The 18,867-nt window shown below is 40.7% G+C and overlaps 1 protein-coding gene across 1 annotated transcript in view; it reads right to left on the bottom strand.

Moving 5' to 3' along the window:
- TSPAN14 (tetraspanin 14) overlaps nt 1-18,867 on the bottom strand; it is a 41,723-nt gene that overhangs the window by 21,119 nt on the left and 1,737 nt on the right. Inside the window, exon 2 of the mRNA XM_082310760.1 lies at nt 4,243-4,340. Within this exon, the coding sequence (XP_082166886.1) occupies nt 4,243-4,323 (81 nt within the window). The 5' untranslated portion in view covers nt 4,324-4,340. The remainder of the gene's footprint in view (nt 1-4,242; nt 4,341-18,867) is intronic.

Raw genomic sequence — 18,867 nt, 5'->3', positions numbered from 1 at the left:
TGAGGCACCTCCTTTTATTCCCTGGGCTTTTCCAAGTGCAGGCTGGAAGGCATAGAGCAGTGCTGCACCACAAGACAGGGCACCCCTGGGGTCAGCTATCCACCCCCTACCTACCTCCCTCCCCTGGGGCTTTCACAGAAGGACTCACTCAATTGCAAAATGACTCAGAACAGAAAGGTGCCAGAACCAAGCTCTTCACTTTGTATTACTACAGTCTTTTAATTCCATTACAACAAATGAAGCTATTGGACCAAAAAAAAAAAAAAAAAAGCTTTAAAACTCAAAAGGAGCCTTGCTGTAATAGGGAAATTTCACTTAAACTTCTGAGCACTCCCTGCAGGGCTATCTTAATGGTTACAGTACTGCCTCATCACTACTCATTAAAACAAGTGTATTTGGAGAAGTTAAGTCTTATTAGCATGCTTAAAAAGGAAGATGAAAATAAAAGTAATCCTACATTAAAATCATGCCTAGGAAGACAGAGCCTTCCTATGACCTCCATTCCCTTTCTTACAAGGAAAAGCCAAGCGCAAAGAATAGAGAACTGATTTTGCAAGCCAGTCGTACCCCACCAACTCAAAGCCAGCAAAACTGAACCTTCTATTGCCAAGTTGCCCATCTGAAAAAAAAAAAACCAACAACAACCTTCCAAAGAACGAAGATTTACAGATTTCTAAAGGTTGATTAAACTCTGAGCTTGCCATTATTAAAATAGTCGTATTTGTCCCCTTTGAGTTCAATATTTTGTTCTACCCCAATGTATGTGAACTGTATTTGAAACATGACAAACTGAAGAAAAGTAACCATCCACTAAAAAGTTTGAATATTCTGTAAACTACTCAGTCACCATATGCTTTAATTTTAAAGTTTATACAGTCACTGATACTATCTTTACTGCTACAAAGGCAGTAAAAAAAAAAAGCAGGCATCTTTAGTAAATCTGGACAGAAGAACAAATGCAACTCTTTATTTACATGTAAATTACCTGGCTTGTGAATAAACTGTGTCATGTATTGAAACACAGGTGAGCTACCATCAGACCTCCAGTAACAGCTTAAGTGGGCAAAAGGCTGTCTGCACACCTATCTAAATACCATCCCTCATACCCACTACATAGTGGCCACCCTCATTAACACACACAAAACAAGCTCCCACAAGCACCTGTCCTGCAAGCCAAGAAAAGTGAATCAAGACTAACATTCCCTCCTTAAATGCTGCTTTTTTGAGTCATGGTTACATTTATCTTCTGATTTTGAAGTCCTTCAGTTCTTTTAAGGCATGTAGAAAATTTACTTTGTTCTACACACAATGGATTTTGACCAAGATTACACTAGTCTTCCCAGCCAGCCGGATGTCAAAGGCTCCTGAATTACTGTGTCAGCTAAATGACTCACGCATTGCCTATAGGAGTGTCTACCCTCCCACTCAACATTTACATAGCTTGTTCTACAACTAAAGGTGCCGCACTCTTATCAAAAGAGCTGTAGTTATACATAACTTACTAGGTCAGCCTGATAATAACTTCTCAGCAGAAGCCTCAGACCATTCGTTGAGCAAGCTACCAAGACTACTAGTATCTGTTCAGAAAACCAATTCCTGCAGCCAACAGATCAGCTGAAACACACAAGCTGTATTTCAAATTCTCCTCAGTTCTTCTGCATCTCTTCTTTAAAAATGATTCTTTAAGGAAAAGAAAAATCCTTGGATCTTCACCATTAATTTCAAGAGAATACAGTAAAAAAAGAAATTTGAATAAAGTGAAAGGTAGTGACTCTGCAGGGAATAAAGAAGAAAATCATAGAACACTTCCACTTTCAAAACAGACAGAGAAAATTAATTCCTGTGAAAAAGCGGAGGCAAACTCTTGGTAGTGTTCCCAGTAAAGACCAAAAAATTCCGGTTTTTCAAAGGTTGTTTACCCATCAAAACCAGTAATAGATCCCACTTCATGAGACACACACTAGAAAGAAAGCAGAGGTCTAGAACAATCCTAATATATTCATGAACAAAAGAGTCTCTCAATTTCTCACATATCCCCCACACTATCTGCTGAAGAGCATCCACCCAGTTATAAAATGATTTCTCTTAAAACCAGAACATCTTGATGAATATTACTTCTCATTGCACCACACTCCACTACAGGTACATGGGATTTGTACTGTATAGAAGAAACGTAACTACAGAGCTGGTGGCCTTTGAGCACACACTTTTTGACACGAGTCTATGATAGGATTCCTCAATTGCTAGGGGGGAAAGAAAAACATCACTAAACAACATTTGCACTATGTCAATATTGTGGCCAATTAACCCTTACTGGAAAAAGGTTTCTATACAGGCCATACACATCTTTTCTGTCCTGTCATCCACACAAGGATAAACTCCCCTGCGGCTTAATGCTACTATATCATGTCAAAACACTGCACTAGTAAACAAGAGGTAGTGACAGCAGCAAAAAGTTCTGTGGTTTTCAACAGCAGTACCCAGACATTGCAGTCTTGGTATTACCTGGCCTTCTAACACTATTAGGCTGAAGACAGCAGAAAATTGATGAGTAAGAAGCTCACAAGAATCCCAGCTCTTCTCTTTGAGCAGTGATGTCCTACCCTACGGGTCTTGCTTGGAACAGAAAATTGGGCCAGATGACCTCCAGAAGTTCCAAACATAGACTTTTCTATGATTCTAAATTAATTCAGAGTTTTGTCCATCATACATGCAGATTTCAAAAAAGCTTATTTTCTACCTTAAATACTGCCAAAGCAGCCAAAATGTGCAGAAGCACCAACCTAGTTTACCAGAAGTTTATGTGGGTTAACCAAGCAAAATACCAAGTCATTATTGACAAGTACAAACAAGATTCTGCAGCCTGCAATTTGTGTTCAGACACTAAAACCCTTTTCTTACTGAAGTTAAATACAGACTTGGGTAATAATTCTGTGTATCTTAAATTTTAGATAGTAAAAAGCTGACACGGTTTAAGGAATCACAGTAAACAAATAGAATTAATATAGTCTTCTCTAGCATGTCTACTGATGTCAGACAAGTTGGGATCAGCAGAATCAATTTTTACTCTTAACTTAAAGGAGTTGCTTCAACCACATACCATACTTTCATTCATACTATCTGATCCTTTTGGCTTTGAAAAAAAATCTAAACATCTTTAGAAGTGGCTATCCATACTAAGAAATATTGCAACTCTCAAAGAGAACATGAATCCAAGCTGCTAGCAGCAGGCAAGTCACTGTATCTGCACTTCTCCATGACTACCCATGCCTTTCCATGACTGCAGTTTCCATAACTTCAAGCGCGAACTCCTAACATTTAACTTGCCAAGTTCTGAAAAGAATTATCAAGTTTATCTGAACTGCATCCTTATCTTCACCTCCCCCTCACAGACTTGTTAACTATTTCTAACACAACACTATGCACTAACCTTTGAATCACCTTCTTTTCCAAGGTAGTTAGGTGCTTCAGTGACTATCATACACATTTAAAACCACACACCCGTGTTTGCACCCTTTTCACATTCACAATTTTAAACAAACATTATAGGCAGGCTAGCCCCTAGCTAAGTATTTCAAGACAGTATCAGACAATTTTGCTGCCAACAGAGCATGACATTTAAGATCTTGACTGTGTTGTAAGCCACCTATTGACACATCTCTGGAGCAGTTCCTTTTTCTTCTGCATAGTGTATTTACAGCTATACCACCCCAACACAGAGATCAGATTATCTGAAAGGAGATACTAGAAGAGACTCCTCTAAACAGGGAAGCAACTTAACATACCACTTAAGTGCACTTTAGAAAAGTAGCTTTAACCTTTGCCCAAACACAACCAGTATTTAATGGCCTCCATCATTCAAAAGACAAAGGCCTTGTCAGTAACAGTAGAGACTATACTATTTTCTTTTGACAAATCCTTTAAGCAGATCTGTCCTTTCTCCATTAAAAAACAAGAAAACCAGTTTTATCTGCTTCACTCCATCTTCACTTCGAAGGTAAGATAGGAGGAAGGGGCACGGAAGGGAAAGATGGCGAGGAATCATTATCCATATAATTTTCAATAATAACTACTTTCTCACATGGGATAGGCTTCTTCAATTCTAAAACACCTGGGACGTACCATACATCAGCCTCCTGCTTTCAGGTAAATATTTCAGCCTGTTCTCCTGAAGAAATATGCAGTAAGTTAATAAGACTGAGGTATGCCTAAACTATTTCAGTCTCTACATTCTGTACTCACCCAGAAGACAATGTTGTAGCTGAAGAGCAGGTACTTGTACCAACAGCTGACTTCTGCATTAGAATATCGGTAATAGTGCATCTTCTATAGCACAGCGTCTGCACAGAAGAGAAAGGATAAGAAGAATTAGGCAGTGACAGATTTTAAGAATAAAGGACTTTTTTCCAGATCTCTCTTGCTCTGTTGAGAAAGGGACTATAGTAACCTGTACTGTATGCCATTCAGAGGTATGTTCAAAGTCAAATCAGAAACTTCTGCTGACCCTAAACTCCCTCTAAGTATTTGTTGCTTAATAACCCTATCTTCTTTAAGCACCCTTATGTGGTAACAGGGAGGGACACCCAAAAAGGAACTAGCTATAGGAAGATCTGCATCAGCAAGTTGACATTCATCTGCTTTCTCCTTCAAAACCATTTTACTTACAGACAGCTGCTTGGACTTACACAAAAGTCTAAACACACACCTTGTGGATTGCACGTCCAACAACCCAGCTAGCAAGATGTTAGAAGTGGTTACCTGGAAAACCTCAGTGTCTACAAGATTGCTAAATACAACAGGCAGTTGTACTCTGTCTTTTCCATATTTCAAAATTTCTTTACCAAATCAGTACCCCGTAAGAGGTTTTATTCTCAAGAACAAAAGCCCCACCGTTAAACAGCTAATTTGCAGAGTTCTGTTTTCTTGCTTCCTTATGTACCCTAGAGATAAGGTTCAACTGTTGCTCAAATATTTCAGAGAACTACAGCTTTTCAGAGTATCTAACTAAACCACCTCTGCAGAAATGCCATGCATAGGAAAAAAAAAACAGAGGACAAGCTGTTAAACTGAGAGCTGGAGCAGGGAATACAAAGCACTCACACAGCCCTCGCGTTCTAGAGAACTGACCACACAAGTGCTGCCTACGTCAGACAAGAAGCAGTTCCACATTTCAACCCTCCACTTGCTTGAGGTAAATGTTTTCCTCCCATAAGATGTCAGTGAAAGGCTTACAACAGGGAAGCAAGCACAGAGAATTTTCAAACACCTCATAACTAAGAAAAAGACTTCAAGGACCATGCTGACCTGGACATTCACAGACAGCATGCAAAAACCAAGCCTACCCAGCAAAGTCTGAAGCCAAGCACCATGGAACGGAGAACTGAAGATCTCCACCACATCCACAGCTATGAGAAGGGAAAAGAATTTTTTTTTTTTTTTTAGAAGGCAATCTGCACCTGGGTGTAAAAAACAGCCCCACTGAAAGAAGGAACAGAAACAAACACCTGTCAGCTTTGAGACTCCCCTTCAATATAAAAAACATCTTGCTTCAGCTTTTAAGTGAAATACTGATTATTTTCCAGGACAACTATGGAGTACTACCATCAGTGTCTTATTGGAGGAGCTTATTTTTTTGAAGTCTCAAGACAAATATTTCAAACCTTGTCTTAAACTTTTTGCCCCCTGAGGCTAAAACCACATACACACACACAAACAGGTCAAGGACACACAACAGACATCTCCAGCCCAAGAGACTATGGATAGCTATCCCAAACAGACTTTGATTTTCCTTCCAGAGGTCTCCCATGCCAGGCTTGGCTTCCATCTGGAAGCAGACTGAGAGTCCCTCCTTGGTCCAGACACATCCCCCACCCCTCTTCAACCCCAGCCAGGAAGTTTCTTTGCTGCCCAATCAAATGGAAATAGTTTTCAGAAATGCAGAGACCACACAGGCAATCTAAGGAGGGTAGACATTTTGGTATAATGCTCCATAGCTTTAAGTAGTTATGGAAAAAACAATTGGAAAATCATGTGACTTGGCATACTGAAGTAAGATGGCAAGACTAGTGGACAGAGAATAATTTCTGCTTTTTTCAAACTAAGATGGTCTGCATGTGCATAAGAGGAATTTTCAGATCCTACTGAAAGTTGGTATGTATTACACAAGTCATACTGATCCATAAATTTGTATCTAATAAAGCCAGACATCACCTAAGTAGCCTTTACACATACGCTACCTATGCAGGTTGCTTAAGATACATTACCCACAGGCACCTCTACATTAGTGCATCTGGACAGACACAGTAGCAACAGAAAAAGCATTAAAAGGAATTACTCCTCCTGATTCCATACGAGATAAAGTAAAAATTCCATACAAGATGAAGTAAAACTGAGTTGAGTCAGAACTAAAACATTTTTTCCCCTCAATGGCCCCAGTAAAGGGCCTGAACACACAGAATGAACTACTTAGCTGGTTTCAGAGAAATGGCAGAGTCCAGAGAATGATTAAAGGATATATTGCACATTCTTACAGAAACAATACCTGTAAAATTTGTCAGGCTAGAGAGTGTGAACATTCACCATTAACACCTGAGCTTGATATTTCCACAGTGCAGACACTGATTTCCATACAGTTTTAACCAAATACTGAAAACAAGTTTTTTTGCCTTCCGAAACCTCACCTTGTAACTAGGTTCTAATGCTTACAGATCATTTACAGCAAAAAACACTGAGCCTTTGTTAAAACAAAGAAAATTGTACTTTATGGCAGTACAGGCAGTGACTGGAAAGGACTTTCCTAGATGTGACCCAGTCATATACGTAAGCCAAGTTTTGCAATGTACATTTCTAAGATGTGGACAGTTTTGTTTCCTGATGCCTAGGTTCAGCTTTAGTTACTGACCTTTTCAACCCATCCAGCTTCACAGACAACATTTAGGAATCTTACTATTATGAGAGATAGTAAAGAAAACTTGTTTAACCACTCTCCTGACACGCTTTTCTAAGCCTGCAGCTGAGATAATACAAAACAAAGGAATACAAAAGAAGGAACAAGAGAAGGACAAGCGCTTGGTTTTCCCAATTTCAGTCCCTAGCTCCAAATAGCAATTTGTATTTCAACAATCAACAGTCATACACTTGTCCAAACCAGTAAGTCTGATGGGTCTGGGGAAGAGAGGGAAAAGGGGACACTAGGAGGCACCAGCAGAACCTCACTAATCTGAGCAGAGTCCAATACTCCATTTGCATCAGTGTAAGCCTGTAATACAGCAATATAGTGGTTGCCAGTGCAAACATTCTCCGGATGCAGACACACGGAGGCCTCCACCACAGTTCTGCCTCCCTCCCCGTGAAAATCAGGATCCTAGCAAAAGACAGGAGCAGCAACTGTAAAATGCACATATACTAATAAGAAACATTGCTTTTGCTGCTGCTACCACTACAAAAGAGGAGGCAGCAGGTAGCATTTAGCTAGCACATCATTAAATTCCATAAAAATGGGGTTCTACTAGGCTTAAAATATAATCTGAGGCAGAAAGGCAAGCATTCCATTTCAGTTCCTAAAATACAAACATAGTCTGAAGTCTTACTTTTGGTTAGGTTGCCCTCCCTGGCACTGGGACTTACATCCAACTGTTCAAGTCCCATCTTCAGTGCAACTATTCACAGGAACAAGAGCATCAAAAGTACCCTTAACTGATAAGCACCATTCCTCACCTACCTGATCGTTTTGACCACCAGCTTGTAAGACATTTCTCCCCACTTCCCCATACAACTGGCAAGATGCCCCAGTCAATACCCATCACAGTACTTTTCATAGAATGAAAAAGCAAAATGCCTTTTTTTTTTATACCCCGCTTTTTTTTTTTTAATGTTCTGAAGTGACAGGGGTCCTTGTACTACCAGTACTGGTTCCTTGTTGCAAGAAGCTGCCCTACAAGAGCACATGGCTCCCCAGACAGATGTTGCCTTCTGAAACACCTGCCTATATTAAGAGAAGATTTGAGTTACTCTCTTTGCTTATCCTTATCAGGAGTTTTTTGGTTCTTCTTGACAGACCACCAAGCACCATATGGAGCAGTATAATCACTACTGGTGTGGGTGTGTCTGATGGATAATAAATCCAAGGTGTAAGTGTGTCTGATTTTTTCCGCTAACACTACAAATAAACAGACCAAGCAATCCACTCAAGGCCACAGAGCCACCTTCCCCATGTTTATACTAAAAGCAGTCATGTTTCATAACATAGGAGGCATCTGTTACCAGTCTAGAAATTTGCTATATCAGTATTTCATTTAATTTATATCACAGGCTACATAACTATGGTTAGGCAATACTACAAAACACGTGGAAGATTAAAGTAGTATGTGGGCAGCATAGACTAGTAACTTTCTCTACTGTGTTTCAGACAAAGCAAGTCACAGTATGTCAGTCGACAGTTATCACCCACTCATGACAACAGGAACTTCTAAAAATTAAATACAGAGCACTGCTGCTTTGGTAGAATACATAATTTTGCCTTGGTGTTTACAGCTTTAGTGGGGGGGCGGGGGGAATGTAGTCATTCATCAAGAGGCTACTGTCATTTCCAAAGCATTTCTACACCCACAGATTCCACTCTCACCTTCAAAATGCTACAGCAGCGATATTCATAGTCTATAGATTTTAACTTTCATAAAACAGAAGCTGTGATATATTAAACAATCTAATTTGGATATTCAGGGAAATCCTCACAGGTAAGATGTTAAATCTAGCACAACTGGAACGCTAATGCACATCTCTAGATCTAGGTCCACAAACTCTTTTGCCTCTCAGGAGGCATTAACTTTACAAGGCAGACCTAAGCCACACTGAAGTTTCAGGTTCAGGCAGTACTGCCACCATAGGTACTCCTGATCCCTTTCCCTGCTGCATTCCCCCCCCCCTCCAAATCCACAACCATTAATCATCCTACTCAATGGAGCAAGTAATCATACAGCAAATCATGTAGCATATCTTCTGATCAATGTGATCTTGTACCACGTGCCAAGAAAACAGTTTTAAGCCTTCCAATTTACCTCCCCAGAGCTCATACAAATGCCAGTGTGGGTGCAGTCAGGAGGCAGCTGGAGAATAAGGATGGGAGGGTCAGAAGCAGTGCCAGCTTCTGAGAACGCTCATGGAAATGCAGCGCCCCTGCAATGCCAGCCTACACCAGCACCACAGGCTACACCACACTAGAAGCTAACACATGGAAATGGACGAAGCTGGGGGAACAGGGGCAGAACGGAGGCAAGAGAAAAAAATTTCATTTTGTAAGCTGTTGGCTGCTCCCCCCGTCATTCATCAATACAAAGCATCAAGTCTATATGAAGCTGGTGAAGCAAATAAAAAAAATCAGAAGAATGCACTGAGGAGCAAGAAGAATTTTTAAAATACAGCAAGAGATGCACTTTGACCTACCGTTCGTTTTGATATGACTACTTAATTCCATTACTCCAACAACACCAAATTTATATCAAAAAGCACCAGTTCATTCATTCAAGACATGGTGCCATTAAAAATACTTGTCATATTCTTTGGAGGCGCTCAATTAATAGTGGTTTTTTTGTGAAGCTGAAAGAAAGACTTAACCCTGACCAGGGATAGTTCAGAGATTATCTTGGGACCTTCTGAAAATGGAGCAACTACAAGGCACCTACAGACTGCTCCTTCCACATCCCAGAGAGAAGCTGACCAGCAAGGGAGTCTTAATGTTCAGTACAATATCTGGGTGCTGGGCATCAAATCTTCACACATAAGGACTGAGCTGGTGCAACACAAAGGCAATAAAAACTGACAGGATTTGGAGCTCTTACAGGCTAATCTGTTCCTGGAAACAGAGATAGCAGCCCTGCGAATGATTCAGGAGCTCCCTGCAAGCATGTGTCATCTTTATTTTTGTAATTTTGTCTCCAAGGAACTCTGACTGGGGCCTCACAAAGAAAATACAAGCTTCTCTTAAGGAATACTAGTATAGTGTATTTACTTCTTCTGCAGTCCAGAAGATCAGAGAGATATTTGCTCATTCTCAGAGGAAACTTGAAGATTATTCAACAAAAGGATATTTTTTAACCTGAAAGACTCATGATACAAGACAGATATTGCTAATAGGCTATCCCTGTTTTACTAGAAAAATAGCAGCAGATAACAGATCTCTGAACTCAATGGAAAACATGACCAAAGCCAGACAGATTTCTTAAGACATCATCTTTTGGGGTTCTGATTTTTGTAGTGTGCTGAAGACTCAAAGTCCTCAAAGTATTTGAAGAATATTTCAAGCACAAGTTGCTCCAATACAAACTCTACAAAACAATCCCTCAGAGCCAATCCAATCCCCTATACATGGGAAGAGTTTCAGGTTTCAGTGACCAGGCTTTATTCACTACTTAAGAAAACTGGTAAGGAATATACACCAGTGTTCCCAAACCCAAAACAAGGAAGCAGCAATTCAGAAGAGCTCCACTCAAGCTCTACAGGCAACTCACACTGAAATTATGCATGTGCTTTTGGCCAAGCCACTACTTTTATGTGGATGAGTTGCATCTGAAATACCATGTCAAAGTACTCTGAACTTGGACTAACATTCAGAATGTAGACACCTTAATTCTGAAAAACAATCTACATGGCCACCAAGAAGCATCATCTTTTAACCTCTTCTGAACTGCCCACTTGAGTATCATCATCAATACTTTGGCATAAAAGCTTTACACTGCACAGCTGTAATTCAAGGGGCTATTCAAGCTATCATTCATGGGATATTTTCAGCTCCACTTGATTTCTTAAACTAACAGAAATACACTAAAGGAAGACTTGAAAAAGGTGAGCGGAATTAGGGATCACTCCCACAGCAATTAAAGAGCAGTGACAGAGGACGATAGCAGTTGTAACAATTTCACTTTTTAACTGTTCTTCACACAGAAGCTACCAAAAGATATAGCTGGCTGGCCTTGCTTTCATATGCTCAAGTCTTTCCTCCTACTTAGCTACAAAAGCTACCAGTAATGCTAAAAAAAAAATCCACAAAACAAAAGCAGCTCCAAAAACTCCATATTTTCATTTATACAAACTGGTCAGAATGAAAACCAATGACACAGTAGAATGCAAGTATTGACCATGTAAGTTCAAACTGCAAATATGTTTAGTTATTGACACTGAGGAGAGGTACAACTCTACTCAGCTATCCACTGAATTTTACCAGGTTTATGCTACTTCTGCTCCACTGACCTCAGGTTCACTGACATAGTAAGTGAACAGACAGAGACTTTCCGCTCCAACATACAGCAGCACTTGACAAAGGCACCAATTAAAAGGCACAGATCTCTTACCTAGTTCAAGGGAAATCTGCTCAAAGAAGCTGACTGCAAGTGTATACTCCATATTCTGACTTAGAGCAAGAGATAGCACAGGCAGCAGAAAGAAAAGGAAATGTCACAAGTAAACTGAGTCTAAAAGCCAGTGATTTTCCAAACATGAGCAGAAGAGTGGAAGACAGTAGAAGGATCCTTTTGTAAGCTGTCAGGCTCTTTATTAATATTTAAGAATTGCAAGCAACAGCAGGAATACAGGACATAGGACCTTCACTGACCTTATCCTCAAAAGCACTATGGGATAACCCATGCTCACGCAAGTCAACACTCAGATGGATTACACCACTTTAAGTGAAACAAACACTAGACCACTAGACACTGTCATTACAGTTCAATGGATGGCTCATTAACATCTTGGGAAGGTTTTGAAAAAATCTTTCATGTCTATGAAAATTTTCTTTAACAAAGCTATTGACCAGTTTCACCTGAACAGGAGCTTGCCTGTGTTGTAACTTATTTGGTATACACAACAAACCACAAGCTATGTTTTCCTTTTACTTCACAAAGTTCAAGTATTGTGAAACATATAGAAGTGTGTCAGTCATTCTGACCAGGAGTTTATTCACTCCAGGGAACAAAGCCTGTTTGAACAAGTAGCCAGAATAATCTTAGCTGATCAAAACTCCTCAGCTGCTTTCTACTACCTCTCATGAGAGCACATACCCACTCCCTGTAACATCAACAGTAGCAAGGCAAAACGCAAGGTCTCAAATTAAAGCAAGCATGTAATTTGACTTTTTTTTTCCCCTTCCAACAGAAGGTTTTGGAACCCTTACAAAACAAATATTTTATTTGAGGAGCCAGAACTTCCAGTTTGGGGAATAATTTTAACTTCTATTAAGTGATCCAACAGTAACAGAACCTAGTCCATACACATTGTCTGCTCCCTCCCATACCTCCACACAGACCAAAACGTTTCAAGAAAAAAATGGGTTCTCCATTTGCTATACCACTTTGTATCACAAAAATAAGTCACAACTTAGAGTAGAAAAGACAGGAAGCCACCAACTTTTTGCTGACAAATCCACTCTTTCTTCAGAGAACATCCTAAACTTTTAGACATATTGTGGCTTTCCTCCATTTCCAGGAATGCCACTTGTTCAAGTCTTCAGTTACATTTCAGCCAAAAAGGATATCCCTTCATTTTCTTTTTTCACAAGAGAAAAACAGGAGACTGATTATAGTAATATATGCTAAAGAAATGACAAGCATATCATTTGTTTTGGGTTTTGCTTGGGTTTTTTGTTATGTTTTGGTGTTTGGGTTTTTTTTTTCCTTTCTTAAAAACGTTCCTTGCTTTGGGTATAACATGCAGTCTGTCCACATCCACACCATACTACTTAGCCTTTACACTAAATGTTCCTATATAGGTATTTATATAGTATATAAATATATATCTCTTCTATTGTAAACAATATATTTTAACAATTTAAACCAGATCAAGGTATCTCTAAGTTAAAAAAAGAATTCCAGCATTGACATCTGTTCTCCGGCAATAAGCATGCTAAGAAACAAATGCATGTATCTGTACAATACTAGTTACATTCATCACTTGTTCTGGTTAAACAATGCTGTTTCCACATCACGGAGACATGATGTAGAGCTGCATCCATAAAAAACTCAATTTTTTCTCCCCTCCCACCCCAAGTAACAAGACCCATGCTTTCAAATACCAGAGGAACACTCGTTCCAAATGAGGCACCCTCCCAGCACCACAGGATGCTACTTACGGGGGGGGAGAATGGGGTGTTAGTGTGCGTTGGGTTTGGGGGCTATGCTTTCAAAGGTTGCTTTCTTTTGCTGCCCTCTGCCTCATGCAGCAATTGCACTCGCAACACAGCCAGAAGGACCTTATTTTACATGCCAACCAGGACGATCACCAAAATAGCTCTTTGTGGCCACGCAGACAGCTCAACAACCACGTAATTTTATTCTCCCTACCAACTGACTTTCTGGTAAAGGAACACATTTGTGCAACTTTCAAAAACCAACTATAACATAAACCTCTAACACAACACCGGAAAACATTAGAGGTGTAGACAAAATGGCATTCACCAAACACCTCACGATCCTAACCACCACCGGCTCTTCAGCAGAATAGATGTCTCAGCCTAAAGACACAGAAATAAGCTAATGCTTCAGGAGATGTAGCCTTCGGCTGGGGCTGCACGGCTAGAAGGCGCGTCCCCTGGGTGGTGGATAGGGGATCCCTCTCCGGAGGGTGCACCGGATAAAATTGAAGAAGGTGCCGCGAACCAACGCAGCCTAAGGGAAGGCCACCCTGACAGAAAAACCACTGGCCCTCCAAGTCATGGGGGTTGGGCAGGAGGCCAACTACCTCCTCCCGGAAAAAAAAGAAAAAGTTGCAGAAACGACGAGCATCAACTCGGAGATGGAGAAAATCAGTAATGAAGTGAGGAGGAGCAGATGGAACTGGATCGGTCATGTCTCGAGGAAAAAACCAACAGAAGACTGCGCTGTGGCCCTTGGGTGGACTCCAGAGCACGCAGTCGCAGACCGATCGAAGTGGAAGAACGATGTTCGTGCCTTGTGTGCCTCCTGGCACTGAGAGAATTCAGATCAGATCAGGAGATGTAGCAGGTAGGTTCGCAGAGCACCCTGCATACACTACCACAACACAAGAAAAAAAGAATAAAAAAAAGATAAAGACCAAAGCTGCTCCCAACCACCAAGCCCATGCTTGAACAGCTCCAGCCCTTCCCCCAAGAGCCAGTGCTCAGGCGGGTCGTGAGAAACCCTCGCCTGTCTCGCTGGAAGACTGCATCCGCCCCAGGGGAAGGAGGAAAAACAGGCTTTCCACCTCTCAGGAGTATGCCAAGAACAACACGGTGTCACTAAGAGATCAGGGCAGCAAAGGCCGTGAAGCGACACGGTCGGAGGGAGCTCCTTCCAATGCAGGCGTCAGTCTCTGCAATAGCTAACAGCAAATGCACTGGCAGAGTTAGAAGGTACAGAGGTTAGACACAAACGCTTCCTAACCTGCCTTTAACAAAAGGACAAAAAAAAACCAAATACCTCCAGAGGAAAAAAAAAAAAAAAAAAAAAGGGGAGAACATAGCAAACTGCCATCTTAACAGGCTGACAGCATGACTGGTTACACAAGCAGCACAGCTCAGAAAAAAACAGAGCTGAACAACATCTTCCCTTCTCACTTGTCCCAGAGGGTCTTTCAGTTGAAATGCCTTCTGCTTTGCAGAAGCAGACCACTGCTATGACCACTTTGTCAAAATACCCTTTGCAACCTCAGCGCGCTGTACACCTTGCAAAGAACACCAGCTTGTTGTCTTCCGAGAGTCATCTCACTAATTGCCTATCCATTAGTTTCAAGTCAGGCAACTTTCTAGATGAACCTTCCTCCTCCACATGCTTGCCATGCAGACAAACTGAAGTAACTGAATACTCAGGGCAGGGCAGAAAGCTTTGCTGTTTTGTACCCTTTATTATATATATATAGCTATACCACTGCATTCATATTCCACACAGTATTGAATACTTCCCTGAGCACCAGTTAATAACAAATTGCTGAGGGGAAACAAATGTGCATCAAGAGAATCAGCTCCATATCCTGGCAGTCAGAAGCCTGCTGTCACATAGACACCAGAGTCCAACATCTCAGGTGTTCCCTTCTGATGCAAGTTACTTGAGGCTGTTGCCTTTGTTTTCTATTCCAGGAGTTTCTAGATGTCAGTGCACATGTTTGAGCACTGATTTTATAGCCCAAAGCAAGAGTAGACAGCTTTCACCAAGCAGAACAAATCATGCTCTTTTTGAAATATTAAAATTCACAGCATTCAGCTGCCTCTGAATACTGTGCTTCATACTGCTTCCTGTAGCTGCAACTGCAGCAACTGGAAGCTGCCTTGTTACCTCCAAGCCCATCAATTATTTAGAGAAAACACCTTTCCAGAGAGACTCAAGTATCAATTATTTAGTCTTTGAGCAGGAAACAAAAACCTTTAAAACAGGAAAAAAGATTTCTGGAAAGGGCTGCTGGGCCACATGAACAAATTTCGTTTTGTACACTAGCAACCTGACTGAATCAGAATGAAAAAGCCAAAATAAAACAACCCATAAAAAAGCCAAAAGCTCATACGTACACACAAGTTCAGCAAGTACCTGAGCCTATTAGTGCCAAAGGAAAGCCCCAGCTACATCGGGGGATTCAGCACAGGTCTTCACATGGAAGACCTTTATCAATTTGTTATAAACGCCTGCTCTCTAGACTGGGAGCATAAAACAGAAAAGCTCCTTTGTAATACCAGGACAACTTCAACAACACTTACTGCAAAGATCAAGAGGAAACAAAGCCCTATGTTTATTACACCCTTGCCTTTCACATTCAGGTTCAGATTAAGGATGAAGGCAGCCCTAAGATTTTCAGCTTTGCACAGGCTTCTAAAGACAAGGACACAGAAACAGCTCTCAGCAGAAACACACGCAAGCAGGCACTCTGGATAAGAACAGAAATTCCTTCACTTACACATATCATCTATGAGCTTTACTACAAGGAACGGGATAAAACACTGTTGCTTTGCTCCCAAAAAGGAAGAGAGACAGGAAACACCTAGGCAAGACAAGTGGTGGTCACCCTCTTCCAAACAGGGGCTGAGGCACACTTTGAACCAGAAAGGAAAATAAACTTACTTTTAAATCCTGCTAAGAGCCCTGGGTTTGGATACAGTTCCTCTTGTGGTCAGCATATTTTATTTTCATTTGCTAAAAGTTTTCTGCATAAGCGATAACAGAATTCAAGTGTGAATCATTGAGCAGAACGATACTTCTCTCTCAAAGGGCTTCAATTCTAAGACTTATGTCAGATTGGTAAAGAACGCCAGGAAAAGCATGGCCATTCAAGTCAGTGGTTTCAACTGCAAACATCGCAATCCTTTATCCTATCAATATTTGAGGATCATCATTTTCTGCAGGTTAAATCCTTTGCTGTAATCCTCACCTGTGACATATCTAAAATAGAAGAATTTACCCAACACTGATTTTTCAGCTCACTGACCATACTGAAAACAGGTTTTGTTCAGTCACCCAGAATAAAGAGAAGCTGTTTTACAATGCAAAAAAAAAAAATCAAATAAGATATTAAACTACATTTAAGTAATTAAATTGTGGGTGTTTTCAAAATGAAGTCATCTGAACCTAGATGCTTCAGGTTTTCCCCCCCCTTTTTTTTTTTTTTGATTGCTAGATTAAAATCAGACCTCAGCCTTTTTGGGGGTACCCAAACTATTACACTTTAAACCCCACACATATCTAACCTTGATGAGCTTTACTCTGGTCACCTCCAACATTGTTTAACCTTTCCTTTATCAGATGCTTTTGGCTGAGCATGAGCCAAAGCGTCACGGAGACGGATCCTGTTCCTGCCCGAGCTGCGCTAGGGTTTGGAAGGCTGCGTCAGTACCCTCACACAAGCTACCAACACTACAGCTCTAGAAGAGCCATAGATTTTAGGACTGTGTAATACTAGTGAGGAAGACACATGACCATCCTTTGGACATACAATCAGAAGCCACCTGGAAAAGGACCACTTCTTAACTGCCCCGTAGCAACAGCCTGCAACATTTACTCCAAAGTAATGAAAATTCTTGTTTCAGGGTTTGATTTACTTTATCTTAGATACTTCCCTGAAAGAGCTTAAAGCAACATGAGAACCATAGCATGTTCATGGATTTTGTGAATTGCAGCCCATTAGCCTTGGAAACACGACAGATGCCAAAGTTCAAAAGCCTTTTCTACCAGAAACAGGAAGTTTGACCCAGGAAGCCACAGTGCAATGCAGCGTGGCACAAAAAGCCCACAAGTAAAAACATTCTTGATTCACATGCGAGTGAAGCTTACGTGTCTCCTTTGTCTGGTGTCTGAAACCCACATATTTTAACATACTCCACCCAAGTGGAAATTTTTTTTTTTGTAAAAGCAGAAAATTACATAAAGGGAGGATCTGTAGGAACAGTTTTGACAATAGCTCTGTGAACTCCACTTCCCCCCCACACACCTCAATGAGATTTCTAATCTAACACTGTGAGATTAAAACAAGAGTTTAATTTATTCATGCTCAGCAGTGCTCACTGTGCCACTCCTAATACACGATGGGAAACTTGATAGGAACTATGAGAATTAATTGTAGAAGTTTGTCCCCAGAAAAATCCCCCCCCCCCCTTTTTTTTCCCTTCTCAAAACATTCATTTCCAGATAATGGCCTACTGGTAGCCACACACCAAAGGTTCATAAGCTAAAATATAACTACCCTCTAAGAAATTCACAGGTCAGCCTCAAGACAAAACAATCTATAAGGGATCAAAAAGCATATTCCTCAGTTATTCATTAGAATTTAGCCTAAAGCTTCTGCATCCAGATTATCTACACGTTTGCATACAGACATGACCAAATTCCTAACACACCACGTCAACAAATTTCTTGCTACATCTAAGAGCAAAAAGTTACATCTTCAATACCAAAGAAAGTGTCCCAAGTAGATAGCATTTCAGGGCTCAGAACAAAAGGATCATAAAACGCCCTCGCTAAGTATTACAAGGCCTAAATCTAGCAAAAGGTAGCCCAGAACATACCCCATTTCAGTCCTGTCAGGTATGTTACATATATGAAGGCTCTTGCACAGACATTGCTCCTAACACAGTGCTCACAAAAGAGAAGACAGTAATTTTCTTTCTTTTCTGCCCCTCCCCGCCATCCCCACAAGGGGGCAGGGAGGAGAGGAAAGAGACTTTAAACAGGAGAACAGCAGAAGACTAATTATTCTACAATGCACTAAACGTCAGGCAAAGCCTATGCCCAGAGACAAGAATAAGACTCAATTAAGACCGAGGTGAGGTTTCTTCTGATTTGGTCTTCTTACCCGAGGACTGGAGATAATGCTTCTACACAAAGGAAGCTAACTGGATCAACTTACACAAAATAAAATCACACAGAGCACATACCAGACACAAGAGCAACTTTCAACGATTTTGATTTAGTTCCAGACCTCACCTTTAGCAAGGCCTTGTCCATCTATGAGTGATATCAACAAAAATAAAGCAAAATGCCAACCACGCAACATACTTGCACATTGTTTTTCAACACTATTATAAATGCATTCCCAAACTTTTGGAAGCTATTTCTAAAAACTGCTGTTTCAGTTGCATTGTAATTTTAAACATGAAAATCTTTAAGGACAGGCAACATCACTATGTTCTTCCCTCCCCACCCTGCAAGAACAGAGCTAAAAGGACATATATCACACCCTAAAAGTACCTTCTTCCAGTGTCATTAGCCAGAGGATAAAGAACCCCATTTCGACAACACAGGTGTCCTGGGTTTGTTGAAAAAACCAACCAAAAAACAAAAGCTGCAAAGTAGTTTCCCCCACAGCTCATTCCTACTTCACACTGACTAGACTTGAATTCCCACCTGATCTCTTCTCTCCCCACACAATTCCTGTCAAGCAGAT

Source organism: Platalea leucorodia (assembly GCF_965183815.1).
Source record: "Platalea leucorodia genome assembly, chromosome: 4".
NCBI lineage: Eukaryota > Metazoa > Chordata > Aves > Pelecaniformes > Threskiornithidae > Platalea > Platalea leucorodia.
This window is presented reverse-complemented; position numbering and strand designations above follow the sequence as displayed.